Consider the following 15,915-nt stretch of genomic DNA (forward strand, 5'->3'; position numbering starts at 1 on the left):
TTTACCATAACCCAACAAATGACATTGATATAATATATTCTATTCATATAAAAAAAACAAAAAATCCACAAACAAGACCTTTTTGTGACTTTTAAATATTTTATTAGGTTATAATTTGCAGAGCTTAAAATATTAAATCGCTTTTAACTTAAGTATTATTAAAATACATAAAACAAAAGCCAGAACTGAGGAGCCCTGAAAACGTCAACTAAAACCAAAATGGAAAACAAGAGAAATAAATTAAAAGGTAAGAAGGTCCAATCTTCTCACAAAGAGGTCATCCTGGCATTACTCTCTCTTAACAGTGATGAAGGGTGAACTAAAACATCTTTTGCTCTGTCTTGCACGCTTCGTCTCGCTCTCTCAGTCACTCCTACATAATAATCTTTGCCATCAATAACACAGAGACTAAGTTTACATTCTTTTCCATTCAGAAATTGTCTTTTCAAAATAAGTCTAGACATGATTACAAGCCCATGTTCTCCTGCATTCTACTGCACCCAAGACACTTTACTCCTCGAAATGTCAAAGCGTTTGGACTTTTCAACGGGACACATGGCTTCCCGCGCCTGAGTAGCAGGGTTTCCATTCAAAAAATGCTTCAGCAGACAACACAAATGTCTTTGTCACTCGAAAGAAAACACATGAACCCAGGCCGTGAAGCCACCGTGCACCCTAGGTAGAATCAAAATGACGGGCTATTTTTGTCTGAGAGCGACCTACGACCATCTCCAGTGGTTAACATGCTAATACGCAACAGAAGTCTATGCCGTAAGTATACGGATGTGGGCCAATGGGCTGATGGGATTGTTTAAGGATGAGTAAAGTGACACTGAGAGGCTTATGGGTAAGCAGGTAGCATTGACAGCTCTCTCAGTTCCTGAGTGCAAAAGCCTTTAACACACACACACGCACGCAGACACACACACACCCCTTTTACCCTATAAAATAAAAAAGAGAAACCTTTATATCATACACTAGGCTCTGAAGAACCAGGCCAACATCTCACCCTTATAAGAACCAAGAGGGGAAAAGTGCTGCTATATTACGATAGATCTAGCATCTTTGTGTTACACTAACAACAAACGCTCTTAAAAGGTACTTATTGTCCTACGGGGCTGAACATGTGGGAAGACGCAAAATAAACCACGAAGCGGCTTTCTTTCGCTGCACGAAACCACTTGTGAAACGAAATCAAAGAGGCTAGAAAGAAAATAATCGTGATGTTCTTTGTTAAAGGGTTAGGCTCACAGATCCGGCAGAAACAGCTAGTGCTGCCCTCTGCAGGCCTGGCTGACCACTCCTTACTGGGTCCTAAAGAGAACAATGTTCTGGAAGGGTGGAAGGTCTATGAGTCCCAGCAGCATTGTGACTGGTGTAGTCCTTCTCACCTCCCTGTCAGGGGCAAGGGTGAACCCCGGCTTGGCAGGTGCAGAGAGCGTGACCCTGGGTCTCATCTCTCGGTCACGTGGTTCTGTGGCTGAGGGGGAAGTGGGGTGCAGAGGGCCTCCGTCAGGTCGTCCATTATGGACGTCTCCTTGGGGTCCATCAGATTGAATTCCCTTATAAAAACCATGAAATGTGTGTACAGTGTGTTCAGATGTCCGTGCAGGTCCATCGCCACCGTTTCCTTGTTGTGGGACCAGTAGATGTGGCCCAGCACGTGGAAGAGATACCTGCAAATTTTTTTCACCAGTGAGTCGAAAGTGTTGGGGAATTCTTTACCTGCACGGGGAAGCAGACAAGAGAGAATGGTGAAGTGATGCACAATGGATATTCATCGGTCTTATACTGTGTATTTGTTTACAAAGAAAAATGGTCTCACAAAATACATTTTTAATGTGGCTAATGATCACTTTGCAAAACAGCAATTTTTGCTTTTTCTATGTTGCCATTTAGGCACATACAGCCATTGGAAACATATTTTTCACATACAGACATAGACAAAAATAAAAACATTTGATTATAATAAATAAATGTATTTATTTATTTGTTTCTGCATTTATATATCTATTTATGTTTGATTCATTTATTTATTTATGAATGTTTTATTCATTCATTTGTTTATACTCAAGTCATTTTTCGGCCTCCAAACACAACTGAAATATGTAATATTTCATAAAATGTATTTATTATATAAAGATAACATTATATAATTAATATTACAATATAATGTAATAACTATATATAATGTTTTATTATTATATATGTTTGTAAAATATGTTTATAATACATTATAATAATACATCAAGGATTTTTGATAAATTTGAAAAATTTATTTAACATTAACATTATTAACAACAAAAAAAATCTATGGCTGGAAAGTTTTTTTAATGCCCGTAGGAACTAGAGGAAGGTTGCAAGACAGAAATGTTTCTGGTTTAATAAACTATTTGGATTTCCTAAACATATGTCTGTGTCTTGTGCACCTGCTAGCCCAGTCCAGGCTGTTTATCACTGATTTACTGTATGGCTGTCAACTTGCCTAAATAACCAAAACAATGTATATTTATAACACACATATTCTAAACATATTATGTTAAACTAGCATAATTGTTATATACAACAAACTTCTTTCATTAATGTAGTTCACATATTCCTCCACTAGGTGGTATTAAAGACTCACCATATTTTGTGGGAAAGATGTCCTCATCCGTCACAAGCTTCTGAACTGAGCTCATGACAAAGTCCACATACTGCGGTGCTGTGCATTTCGTCTTCTTCCCTTTTTCATCATACCAGTAGTATATCCTGAGGAAGATAAAGAAATTATTAGTAGAAAGCCTCAATTTAATCTGCTCACCCTTAGCAAGTTCTAAAGTATTAAACTTTCACGTGAACGAAAGGTCAAGAGTTTCATTACAAATTTAAAATGAAGAAGACATATCTAGATACAAGAATATCATTTTATTTGAACCCTGGTTATTTTCCCAATGCAAATATAAGCTGCAGACGTGACATGTTAAATAGCAGGTGATTGGTGGAGAGTTCAACATCCGAGTGTCAAAATGAGTGCACAGCACTTGTCCGACATGCGTTCAGCTCTGTGGTTGTTCATTAACCAAACCGTCAGCCTGAAGCAAGATATTTATCATACGTTTACAGCTATTTACTATCTATAGACAGTGCTTGTGTCTTTTCCCACCAGTCAACAGGTGACTCAGATCTTGAGAACATCCACTGTGACCCTCATCATAAACCAAATCATCACAACAGCCTTTTATAGCCACGTGATACTAATAATATTTGAAAAATAAAAATTCATATAAATTCTCTTTTCCACCTCTATCAAACAAATTTGCAAGCCATCTTCATAATGATGAGACTTGGAGTAAACTTTTACTTTCATTTGCAGGACCATGTGGTTGTGAAATCAGCCATCACAAGATTTATAGTATTAATACTCCCGCTTCCCTCATCCACAGAAAAAACAACACCTCTCGCCTCATCTTCCTGAGGTCAAACACGGCTGCGGTCTGTGACCTCAGCCTTCGGACGAGACCCCTGAGAGTCACCTGTCAAAGGACAGTGTCGAGTTGCCGCTCTGCATCTCTCTACAGGCTTAATAATGGATCACAGAGCCAGGATGAATAAAAGATCGCACATCCGTGCTACTTACGTATTGCACGCCGTCATGGCAGGACACGTTTCGCCCGTGCAGAACTCTGAGATTGTGCTGTACTGTAGGTTGATGAGATTGAAGAAAGTCGTGGCTGGAGAGAATCGAAGATGAGAAAGATATAAAAAGACGTTTTTTGGTAATCGTCGAAGAGTGATATACATTCAACAAAATGACTAATGAATAATTGTTATTTTCCAAAGCATTGGAAACCGTTTACTCTTAAAAACAACCGACAGAATGTGTGCGGATGTCAGTCATCCGTGAAACCATAAAGAATTAATATCTACAAATATTGAGTCCGAAATGCTGTTTTAAAGCGAATAAATGAATGCTGAATAAAAGAATGATGCAACAAAATGTAAGCAACCTCCCCGGCTATATAAAATAACGTTTCATCAAAGGGAACACAATAAAGATAAAGCTGTAAAGTGAACTGGATTCAGATTCATGAACAGTTTCAATTATACATAAAAAACAGCAATTTAGTTAAATAGGTGTTTAGGGCATTTGCAAGAGTAATAAAATTTTCCAAATTAACTGGTATTTTACAGCTTCTCACATGTGCTTTCTTTCAAGATAAAACTGGGAGAAATGCAAACAATGGTCTGATGTGTGGATTTGTGCATGAATGTTATTTTAAACCCATTTCATTCCACAATTACATAACTTTAAGGTCATGTCATGCATTCTCTATGAAGGAACGAAAGGATGTTTTCAAAACACCGCCCAAAACTAGACACAACAAGACCAAAACAACCAGACCGCTTTTCCGAGACTAACAGCAAACCTCCCACAAAATAACATATCCACAAAGCATCTTAATAAAAGACTTGGAAAGTTAGTTTCCATCTCTCTACATTTCCATTTAGCCCTTTGGTAAAAATAGATTTTGATTAATTTGCACGGATTACAACTCCTGGTCGTTTTGATTTTTAGAATTAGCTAAGAGGTATTAGTTGTGTATAATTATCATATGCTTCTAATGCACAAAGATGTCATTTGCTATCAAAGAGCACAGATTACAAACACCAAATTTTATTTCATACAGTCTCATTCTTAATTTAATTAAAGTAAACCAGGATGAGAACCCGAGACACATACTGTTGCAGGCGAGCCATTCGTTCAGGTCGATCTCTCTCGGTAACACCACCAGCTCCTTGAGGTCAAAATCGACGACTCTTACTTTGGTGTACTCTGCATCCAGATAATGCTTTTTCTCTTCTGTAAGTGGCTTCTTTCCATTGGGCTTCCCCTTGCCCTTCCTGTTTCAGAAAGAACACAAGAAAACAAAGATTAGCAATACTGCACAGTTGGGAAGTGTCATCAAAGCAAATAATTGGAAAAGGTGCAACTCTAAATGTTAGTGGACAAGCTCCCATACATCGTACCAGGTTGGAGGGCTAGGTAGCACTAAAAACCCTGCTACGTATATTTACGTATTAAATCACTTTAATATATAAAGATTGCATTGTAGACACCTTTGATTTTATTGTAGTGTGATGATGCAAAAATGTTAAAACAATGCATTACTTAATTTAAAAATCAGCAAGTATAAAAAACACGAACTAACTTGTAAATATTACAATCTTTAATAGAGGTAAAAACTGCTCTCTAGATAAACAAATCGAACTGTAATTAGGTAATAATGCTTTGAGGGGCCCCAGTACAGGGCCGTGTGGTTCTATTTGCTATTTCTCAAATCATTTTGGTTTTATAGTTTTAAAATAGTTAGAACTTTCCTCTGTTTCACCCATTTAAAACTGTCCTCTGATACCTTTGATTTTATTTGCATGGTGATGATGCGAAATGGTAAACAATGCATAACTTAATCATAAAGATCACAAGCTCAATTTTAACCTGCACTTTCATGTTTCAAACAGAGATGGCGATAGAGAGGCAAGTTACAGATTGCAGCTTTAAATCAAAGTTTTAAATGCTAGTACAAGTAACTTGGTGACGTAACCACATGCGAACACCTCTTGTTGCTGACTAACTTGCAACAAACTCTCATTCTGCACACATCCATTTTTCCACTGCAGGTCTACACACTTGCCCTGTAATTAGCCGAGCAGACCACAGACATCCAGGCTTTTCCTTCCACGTTTATTTTTAGCACAGGCGGGTTATATTACCAGTAGGCCCACCGCCCATTTCCAGTCGTCTGCACCACACCCGCTCCCAACATCAAACGCTCCACTGAAGCCAACGCTCTGGAGGGGGAAGTAATACATGTAACAGTCCAATAGTCTCGCAGCTAGAAAGTACAAAAGCTGTTTTACTGGAAAACCAGATCTTTAAGCCAGCAGTTACCTAATGCTACCTTCAAAAAACATGACGATTTCTGTGACAATGTGTGAGACGTTTATTGTTTAAGGGAGCACTGTTAACCCCAACTATTTTAGGACTTTCTCTGATATCAGCTTTGCAATGAACAATATTTTCCTTTGGTACAAAAAAGTTTAGTTTGTTGATTTTAATTCCACCACACACCCATCCAATAACTGCAAGAGAAAATAAAGCTGGGTCTGTTTGCTTCTGAAAAGACTGGCCGTGCTCTTTAGCCAGCTGCTCCCATGATGTTTAACTCTGGGGCCCTCGGCCAGTTTATCCTCTCCGCACAGAGCCTGGCCTTGTCGCTCCAATGCCAAAGAGGCTGGTCCCAAAACCTCTGCCGGAGGCCAATGCTGCAAAACACACAGGACCCTACCATTGAGCCTTTTAGCCACGCTTCCCACTAACTACCACCGTCACCAACCCTTCCAAAAACCTAGCGCTAAGAGCCGCAAGTCGCTGGCTCATGCCAAGTTCTCCTCACACAGTTGTGTCTGTGATAATGGTGGAGGAGAACGTTTCTGTGCAAGTGTTTTACGAAATCACTTCACTGCTTACACAAGTTGCTCCATTCCGATTGCAGGTTCAGAGGTCAGATATGGAGTAAAGGAGAAGATGGGTATAATATTTAGAGAGACTGTCTTTATCAAGAGTAGCTTACACAAATGCATACAGTCTACACAAAGACACTTCCCTTGAATGTCGTTAGTTTAGTTCCCCTTTTGAGACCTTTAGAACAGACTGATCCCAATTCCTGGAAAGCCATGGCATTAAAGCCAAGAAGTGTAGTCTGAAAACTGCTTTTTAGGAAAGGAAACTAAAATGTGTTAAATGGAGTGTTGCATATTGACATGGTACATAACGCACAGTCTGTTTGATATAAGGTTTCAGTTTGTTGCAAAATTGTCTTCAGAATACACACTCAAACCATGCACCCCTACAGTTACAGAAGAACTGTGAAGAATATACACTACATATTATTTGAATTAATGCTGAAATAAAGCACTACCATTGCCTATCGGCAAACACCACAACCACCCCCTCATACTACCCAATAAAGAGAAGTGAAAGAGAGGACAGTAGCAACTATTTAAAAACTTTAAATCCAAAATGACATGAGAAACTGCAAACAGTTGGGATGTCGAGAATCATAATGTTTTAATGTTTATTCCAGTCCTGCTATTTGAATAAATTGAACAAAAAATACTGTCATTCATGTTTGCTTCAATATGTTGAGCAATATTTTATAGTATAATGCAGGATTAAACTGAACTGTTAAATAGCAATTTAACAACTTTAATATACCTGGAGCGTGCACCTAGCACTAGGAAAATTGCCTGATACTCAAAATTAAATCACTCGGATCAAAAAAACGTGATCGGGACATCCCTAGCAAACAGCACCACACGGCCTTGTGTTTGGCCCTCTCACAGCATTATGAGTTAATTACAGTTTGATTTGCTTATCTGGAGCAGATTCTAGAGCAGACAAGCATTCAGGCTCTATCCATTCCACATTTATGCGATTTTGTCTGAAAACAAATCTTTTTCCCAACGTTTTTGCCTTTTGTCCACAATGAGACAGCGTATTTGTCTTTGAAAATTAACTCCTTAGTGGATACATTTGAAAACGCCGTTTTCGCGTTGTAGTACGGATGCAGAAAATGCAGGAGTTTAAAACCGCTGGCACGTTTTCATCATGCGATGCAGTTGTTTCGGCTTCTCTCCTGTTTGATAGCATTAATGTCAGTTCATGCATATTTTAGATTGCATTTTACAAGAGGGAATATTTAATTACTCGCAGTTATTATTTGGCAGAGGAGCGCCAGTTAAGTTTCACTTTTGTAGCTTGATGTTCTTTATTACCTCCAGCAACATCAAGTTACCTCATTGTCTGTCTATTTAAAAAAACTGTGTCTTTGCTCCATATTGACGCAACATAATAAGGCATAAAGTAAATAAATGCCTGACAGAAATGACAAATGCTGACATGTCTTAGGTTTAACTCAAGCACATTACATGGATGTAAGCCTATTCAGACGATTCAGTGTGGACGAGGAGCGTTTTGAAAACGAAAACTCAGTTTTTAAATGAAAACACACTAGTGTGCACAGAGACTCATAGATCGAAGTTTCACTTTCTCCTCAGAATTAAAAAAGAAGAGTGATTCCACTGAACAGGAAAGCACAATAAGCAATTAGTAGATAATTAGTGACACATTTTCAACAAAAGTCTAATCCTAAAGTTACACAGTTCATCTGTACTATAGATTCTTCACAATATGTTTAATTTCCTGAATTCATATCATGTACTGTTGAGAGGTTTTCAGTTTTTTTCCAGTACTCAACATTCCTGAAAGAGCCTGGTTTAATGTCAGAAGATTCCAGCTTCACCAGAAACAGACATGCCTCTTAAAGGGATACTTAACCCAAAAATGAAAATTCTGTCCTCATTTACTCACCTTCGAGTTGATCCAAATCTGTATAAATTTCTTAGTTCTGATGAGCGCCCCATTGACTCCCATAGTAGGAAAAAAGAAAATTTTGTTCTCTTGAACAAGAAAGAAGACATTTTGAAGATTTTAGGACAGCAAACAGTTCTGGGGCACTTTTAACTACCATTGTATTTTTTCCTACTATAGTAGTCAATGTGGGGCAAAATCTGTCTGGTAATAAGCATTATTCCAAATATCTTTCCAAAAAATCAAAGGTGAGTAAATGAAGACAGAATTTTCATTTTTGGGTGAAGTATCCCTTAAAGCCTTTCCTACTGCTTATACAAATCCTTCGAAGCATTTGGTCTAGCAAATATAAAGTCACTTTCCTACAAGAAATATAGAGAACCAAGGAACACAATACAGTGTAATACAATCAACCCTCTGATGGTTTAATACCACACAGCAGGCCGAGAGCAGTACAACCACAAGTGCTAGTATGTGGAGCGAATTTTAATCATGGATGAAGATGCAGTTATTGCACAGCATCCATGACTCCACAGCCCAATTCAACCACCGTATCTGATTACTGTGGTCTGATTACTGACCTGGCGGCATTGTACACCATTTATGGTTAATAAAAGAGGGTGGAGAACGTCAGACCATGAAGATACTGGCACAGATGTTTTCTTTTCCTCAGAATAGTCTAAGCCATGCCAGTGGGTTTTAGGAAGGTGAAATGATGCAATGTACATGCTTAATAGCTGCAGTCTACTTCCTTTCTGATCACTATCTAAAATGAAGTACAGACTGCCAAAAGAAAAATGTAGATTGCAGCTTGTTCCTCAGTGGATACTACAAAATCCCCAAACTAACTCCCCCCCCCCCAAAAAAAAACCCTCAAACATTTAACTCTTGAAATCACTTTTTTATGGTATAATTTTTTTTATCTCCACGAATGTTGTTTGGCAAAAAAGTAGAATGGACATACCTTGTGAATTATGGGATGGACATACCTTGTGCATTTTAGGGCCAGACATGTTCAAAGACATTCCACCGCCATTGCTGGCGCTTTTTCGTACTTTTTTATTTCAAGTTGAAGATAAAACTCATTCCGAAGCTTGTATATGCATTATGATATAACATTATGTAAAATATTTCAACCCTCTAAACGCTAACACATAAAATGTTGATGTTTATATGTTGACAAGCATTTGTGTGTGTGTGTGCGTGTTATTTAAATTATACTGCATACACCTGAACCACCTCTACGACAGAATGTGAACTATTTTAGCTATTCAGAAATAGTAGCATGCTACGCATGAGCTGACCTTTAAATTTCAAAACAAAGTAGAAAATGCAAACACATTAATATCCTGACAGAAAGGGTGCGAATACAGAAAGCTGAATTAATGATAAAAAAATACACTTAACATACCTAACACTTTGGCTAAATTTACAATATATACATACAAAAAGCAAGATATTTTAAGGATTGCTTTGCTAACTGTCAGCTGGGTTTACTTAGTAAGCCATCCTTTTGCTCTGTCAGACGCCTTAACAGTCAAACAGTTTAACATTTGCGAGTCTTTACATATTTTGCTTAAGGAGGCGATCCCGACATATTAATAAATCTAAGAGACCGAGTTTAGCATGCAAGCTACAGAAACACTATTTTGTGAGGCAGACTGAAGACTGGCTGACCAGCCACCAATGCTTCATGGCATTGAAACTGCCATTTAAATTACTATTTTAGAAACAAGAAATTATCCCTTTCTCTGCAAAGCCACAGTCTGTGGGAACACACAGCCAGTAAGAAAAACCAAGACTGTTTATGGAGACCAAGATTAGATGGACAACTTGCAGCTCATACCTGTCCTACTGTTAAGGAAAATTGCATTTTAATTCACCTGTACAGGTGCAATGAATGTCTAGTAGATTAAAGAAACAGACTTATTTAAAGTCTGCAATGTTGATACATACAGATTACACACACGCGTGTATGAAAGGAGTCTAGAATTGCATTCCAGGGTGTCTGTACACACACACTCACTCACATCACATTTTCACTTAAAATAAATGGACTGCAAGAGCTGGGGAAGAATTAATGGCATTTATCGGGTACTTGATAATCCCTGCCGTTATCAAGTGTCTGTGAAAGACTGTTGGGAATGTTTTTAATAATAAAATAAAATGAATTTAACCGATTATGTATACTTTATGAAGGGATCCCATCATATCACGAGAAAAACGCTACTGAGATAATTGATGGGTTGTTACAACTTCCCCATAACATGCATTGGCATACATTTGTACATGGGCCAGCACAACCTTGTTAAATGATTAACTGATAGGAAAGGAAGAGCTTTGTTCCTCTAGTAGCTGACTTTACAGTTTACCTGAGGCCACAGACTATCTTCTCAATCTCGATCCACTGTGTCCATGAATATTAATAAACATGTAATAAACCGACACAGTAATACAGTTGAACCAAAACCTCACAGTAGCCTCTATAACCTCCAGAGAGCTTTAAATCACAAACACACTCCCTCTGTAAAAACGTAAAGAACACACATTTAAAAACACAACCTTGACATTCTGTGCGTGCACAAAATACATTGGGACAAGACTGAACACTGTAGAGTTAGGGGACGTGACGTCAGCAACGCAAAGCTACGTTTTAAAATTCATGACGCAAAATTTAAAAGGGCAATTCATGATTTTACATTAGGTTTCTCATGTTATCTGTATTGTACAACGTGTCAGATTTGCACGATTCTTATAAGAGATTTCTCAAATCATGCATCACAAATGCTGTCTAGGTTACTTGGGCAGCCCACGAGGTTTTGACACACGGCCTGCTACCCCAGTGAAGGACCACCTGTACAAGAATAACACTGTTATTTACCGCAACAATTCCTCTAGAAGGACATCGCACGAGGAGATATAATCACAGCTTTGAACGCGCACACTGACGTACACTGAAGCGCGCATGCAGCAATTAAGTTAAACATTGGTGGAAACTTTCCGTTCCGTCAACGGGCTCGTGCACATTCCTCTGGCAAATTTAGACTCGCGTCTGACGCACGCGTCACGCACTGTGGAAGACTTGAGCAAAAAATCATTGCAGCAGACAGTTACCTCAAAACTTTCCCGACCGCCTGAAGCACCATTTTACAGCTCAGACCGCTTTTAGGGGACCTCGGTGAGATCGCGCTCTCGCCGCTTATGCAGTGATCTCCGACCATGTTGTCAAACTCCCGGTGTCAACGGTGGTGAAGGACCCGTCCGTGAACGCGGTCATCGGTTCTGATAAACTGAATTCAGATTCTGCTGAAGTGCTGCACGCAAAACAGTCGCGCTGCTGTGTTTCTCTCTCAGCCCAACTTCCAGCCAATGGGAGAGCGGGTGGGCGGGGCCGAGGAGAAACATTAGGAATGTGAAAAAACGCACATCTCCAGTGTACAGTCCGAGTCACATGGAGATGATGATTCAATTGTGTATAGCATACTTGCATTTCGCCCTAAAACAGTCTCACAGTTGACACTTACACAGTGGAACAGACTTTTAATGCTCTAAGTAATATTTTGTGTATACTTTTTTTAAAACTAACTAACTTTTTAAGGTATGCATTTTAGTGTCTGATCAATAGCTTTTCTCCAAAGCAAAAACATTAACATTTTAAAGTGACATTACATTCATTTTATTATGTATTGTCTATTATGTAACATAAACTTTGTCAACAAGTTTTATCTAAATGCATTATGAGTCTTTATTGCCTTTTCAGCATTTTAAATCAATCAATGTTTTCCTTTACAAGACGACGTACAATATGAAAAATTAAAGGGACAAATATTGCATGATGTCCATCAGCTATTTCATATATTTTTTAACCCCATGTCAGCGTCTATGGATATGTTCATACAGAGAGGCGAGTTAAAAAAATATACAAAAAAGATATTTAAATAATAACCTAAAACTCTGAGAATACATTTGGATTAACTAGATGAAAAACCTTCCAAACATTTTCACTCAATAAACCAAGATCCTCACAGGGCTAGAAATAATACTGTCTATGTTTAACAGATAGTGGGTTCTGATGAACACTTCTCCTGATAACAAATATGTGTTTGTTAGTTTTCAGTGACCTATCCGAGATTGTGTGATTGACTTGATGTCTATCAATTATTATGAGGTCATATAAGCTCCATGTATAACTTGACAATGCCATTACATTAGTTTTCTATGTTATGACAAAGTCATGTACATTGGAAAAACATACTTTAATTTTCCTTTAAAGCTCGCAGGCATGTTCAGACCTGACACTGGACGGATTGGTCTGGCCTCAAGACTAGTATTTTCGTCATCTCTTAACAGCATAGCAAGACAGACAACACATGGTGGAGACTCACAGGCTGCATGCATGAGCCCTATTTAGAAATTCAGTTCATATATATATATACGTTATATATATATCAGAATGTGAATAAATAAACACGGAGGATATATATAAAACCACCACAGCACCTACACATCCTCCTGTTTTTAGGTCTCCGCAGAACAAATTAGTAAAGGTCACAAGGCTCAACGGGTTCTTTTACATTATCACCAACCCCATTACTTCATGGGTTTGGTTCTTCTACCAAACACCAGCACAAGGCATCAATCATTACTGTATGAGCCTTAAAAGGTCAGCGTGAAATAAGTGCTGGAAAAAAATCAGAAGAGAGACTGCTAAAAGTGCTTTCTAAATTGAGGTCTGGACGTCAGGTTGTACGTAGGAGTGATGAAAATAATGAGGGGCTGTGTAAACGGACAGGACGGGTGGGAGTAGATGGGCCTAACACTGACTTGGAGGCTTCACAGACTCAGGGTCCAAAAAAATCAGGGGCGGGGAGGTAGACCGGAGCGAAACAGAGGTTTCTTTCATTGCCTCTACAGGTGAAAGAAAATGAAAAGCTTGCTTACGAAAGCAGTGACGCAAAAGCATGGATGGCATATGGGCCAAATGTTTTCTTAGTATCTCTAATGCTTTAGGAATTTGAGATAACTCCCTGCCTTTAGTACACCAAAAATATCTTTATTGGATATTTTTTGTCAAAAAGGATGTTTAATTCTGACGCAGTAGAACATTGTATTAGGACAGGGCCAACTAGAGCAATAGATTTAAAGGAACTGTAGTATATCATCCCCATGTGATTCCAACTCATTATTGAAGCACAAAGGGGAATGCGAGACAATGCTCAAGCAGCTTGTTCATATGAAAGTGGAAAGTGATTTTTTTACCGCCAAGCCCTAAAACTAACAATTAAAACATAAGCATGGTGTGAAGAACAGAGCAAATTTAGCTTGTTACTCGTCTTACTTTGAACACAAAGTTATGGCATGACTTGTATTGTAACACTTATATGTAACCATTCATACAATTATGGCACTTCCACATTGCCAAAACATAACTACCATTTACTCTCACCGTATGGAAAATAGAGGAACCTATTTAATATGAGTGAACTATTCATTTTACAGTAAAAGAGGAACCTGTAAAAAAACACAACAAAAATAAAGCTAGAAATACAAAAAATCTAAAGCATTGTTAACATAGTGTCTAAATGAGCGGACCCCGCTGAATCCAAATTTTTCAGCAGGACAAATTCTCCTTTGGAAACATGCCTACGCAATGCATGAACAAAACTAAGTACCTGTGGAAGATGTTCCAGAGGAGACCACGAGGATTATCAGGTAAATCAACCGCTGGATCTCCCTCTGTCTCCGCCATGTTGAATAGCCCTCAGAACATTCCTCTAACACGGAACAACCGGTTTCTCACCCTACGTTTCTTAAAACTTTGTCAAAAATAAACACAGTCTGTCAAGTGTCAAACCAGCAACACATTCTCTGAGAACTACACAGCGCTGGGGGTAAAAGAGTTTACTGCTGTGGTCTCTGGATAAGTTCCCGTCTCGTCTGGTGGAGCTGATAAGAAGGTCTAGAGTAGGCCAAAAACCATGTAGATTATCGTGCCCTTGACTAGATGATGAAGAGTCAAAGTGGGACTCCGCCCAACATGCAACATGATGGACAGCAATATCCAACCGGGGAACAATAAAGTGCGCAGAAGTTCTGTTAAGGGTCAGCAGTTTTTAAAAGACTTGAAGGAGAAACAAAAAAAACTGAGAAAATGTAACTGCAAGGTTTACCATAGTTGCTTTAATCTGAGGTTTGACTGGAGATGAATGAATATTTGGCAATGGCAACAAATTATTTCACAACAAGATCCATTAGGTAATGCAATAGCTAATATGAAACAGCTTATAATCTTTGTTATTATCAATTTCTACGTACTCTACCGGTTAAATGTTTAGGATCACTTCAAAAAAATGTTTCTCTTTTATTCAAAGCGACTTAAATAGAATTGTATTATACATTTGTTTCTGACTATATGCAATCCCCTGGGATTTAACCTGGACCTCGGCATTGCTATTTTAAAAATCTTAAAAACCTATTATTCTGAAGGTGAGCATTCTAATGTTTGAAATCACTTTTGTAGACAAAAATATAATTGTGCCAACATATTCATTTATTCTATTAGAAAAATACATTTTAATAAAAAACGTCAATAAGCGTCCAGCTAGATTCCTTCAGTACTGTATAAAAAGCTTCCCAGGTAGAGAGACCTGGATGATAAGATGCAAAGTATACGATTCTAGTCAAAGTGTGGCTACTTTAAAAATGTGAAAATATAACAAGAGTTCATATATCTTCGATGCTTTATGTCACAACATAATCAAAAGATTTTTTATATTTCATAGTTTTGATGGCTTTATTATTATTCTAAACTGTGAAAAAATATGAATAAAGAGTGATTATAATGTTTTGAGGCTATATTAATATATTTCCCATAAGTCTTTAATTGCAACCAATTTATTACAAAGTTCATGACCCAATGCATTTACCTTTGAACCAGTTGAACCCCATTGTAGCGTTAGCAAACATTCCTGTGTAACATTGTTCTAAAATGACTAGTACATATTTTGTCAATTATATAACATGTACCTTACTGTTGTGGGAATATTTGGGGTTAGAGTTTGTCTTTTGAGGGTCTGTACTTTCACTACTTCCTGTTTCTCAAGAAAAAGAACAGCAGGAATGTGCCAATACATTGTTTGGGCCCCACGGAGCAATTTCCCGACACTCTTGCACGAACACGAACAGCTTTCCTGTGTTTATGTGCTGCATGAATAAGACGAAGCCAAGCCTTTCTGTTTGATGGTAAGCCTCAAGCACCTTCCTCAAATATTATTGTTAATGAAACGGGTGTTATATGCTGTCTGGGAATGGGATGGTTTACTAGATCAGATTAAGGTGATGGGATGGCGCACCTGTGTATCAAGGATATATATTATATATATATAGCAATACTTTCAAAAATATGTGTACTGTTCTACTGAAAATGTATAAACTCCCCAGTGGCCATGGTAAAAACCAATGTACTTTAGTAAAAATGTATTTTATTCAGGAGCATGAAATAA

At 38.0% G+C, this 15,915-nt stretch overlaps 1 protein-coding gene across 3 annotated transcripts in view; it reads right to left on the minus strand.

The window, feature by feature from the left end:
- Positions 1-85: 85 nt before the first annotated feature.
- mob2b (MOB kinase activator 2b) overlaps positions 86-15,915 on the minus strand; it is a 33,861-nt gene continuing 18,031 nt past the window's right edge. The window contains exons 1-5 of one of the 3 annotated variants that reach the window (XM_056766465.1): positions 14,086-14,289; positions 4,724-4,884; positions 3,620-3,713; positions 2,627-2,751; positions 86-1,725 (exon numbers count right to left, since the gene is read on the minus strand). In XM_056766465.1, the coding sequence (XP_056622443.1) occupies positions 1,454-1,725; positions 2,627-2,751; positions 3,620-3,713; positions 4,724-4,884; positions 14,086-14,162 (729 nt within the window). In that variant the 5' untranslated portion in view covers positions 14,163-14,289 and the 3' untranslated portion in view covers positions 86-1,453. Of the gene's footprint in view, positions 1,726-2,626; positions 2,752-3,619; positions 3,714-4,723; positions 4,885-11,527; positions 11,760-14,085; positions 14,290-15,915 lie in introns of those variants that run through there. The other 2 variants (XM_056766464.1, XM_056766466.1) reach the window with 2 other exon arrangements.

Source organism: Triplophysa dalaica, chromosome 14 (genome assembly GCF_015846415.1).
Source record: "Triplophysa dalaica isolate WHDGS20190420 chromosome 14, ASM1584641v1, whole genome shotgun sequence".
Lineage (NCBI taxonomy): Eukaryota > Metazoa > Chordata > Actinopteri > Cypriniformes > Nemacheilidae > Triplophysa > Triplophysa dalaica.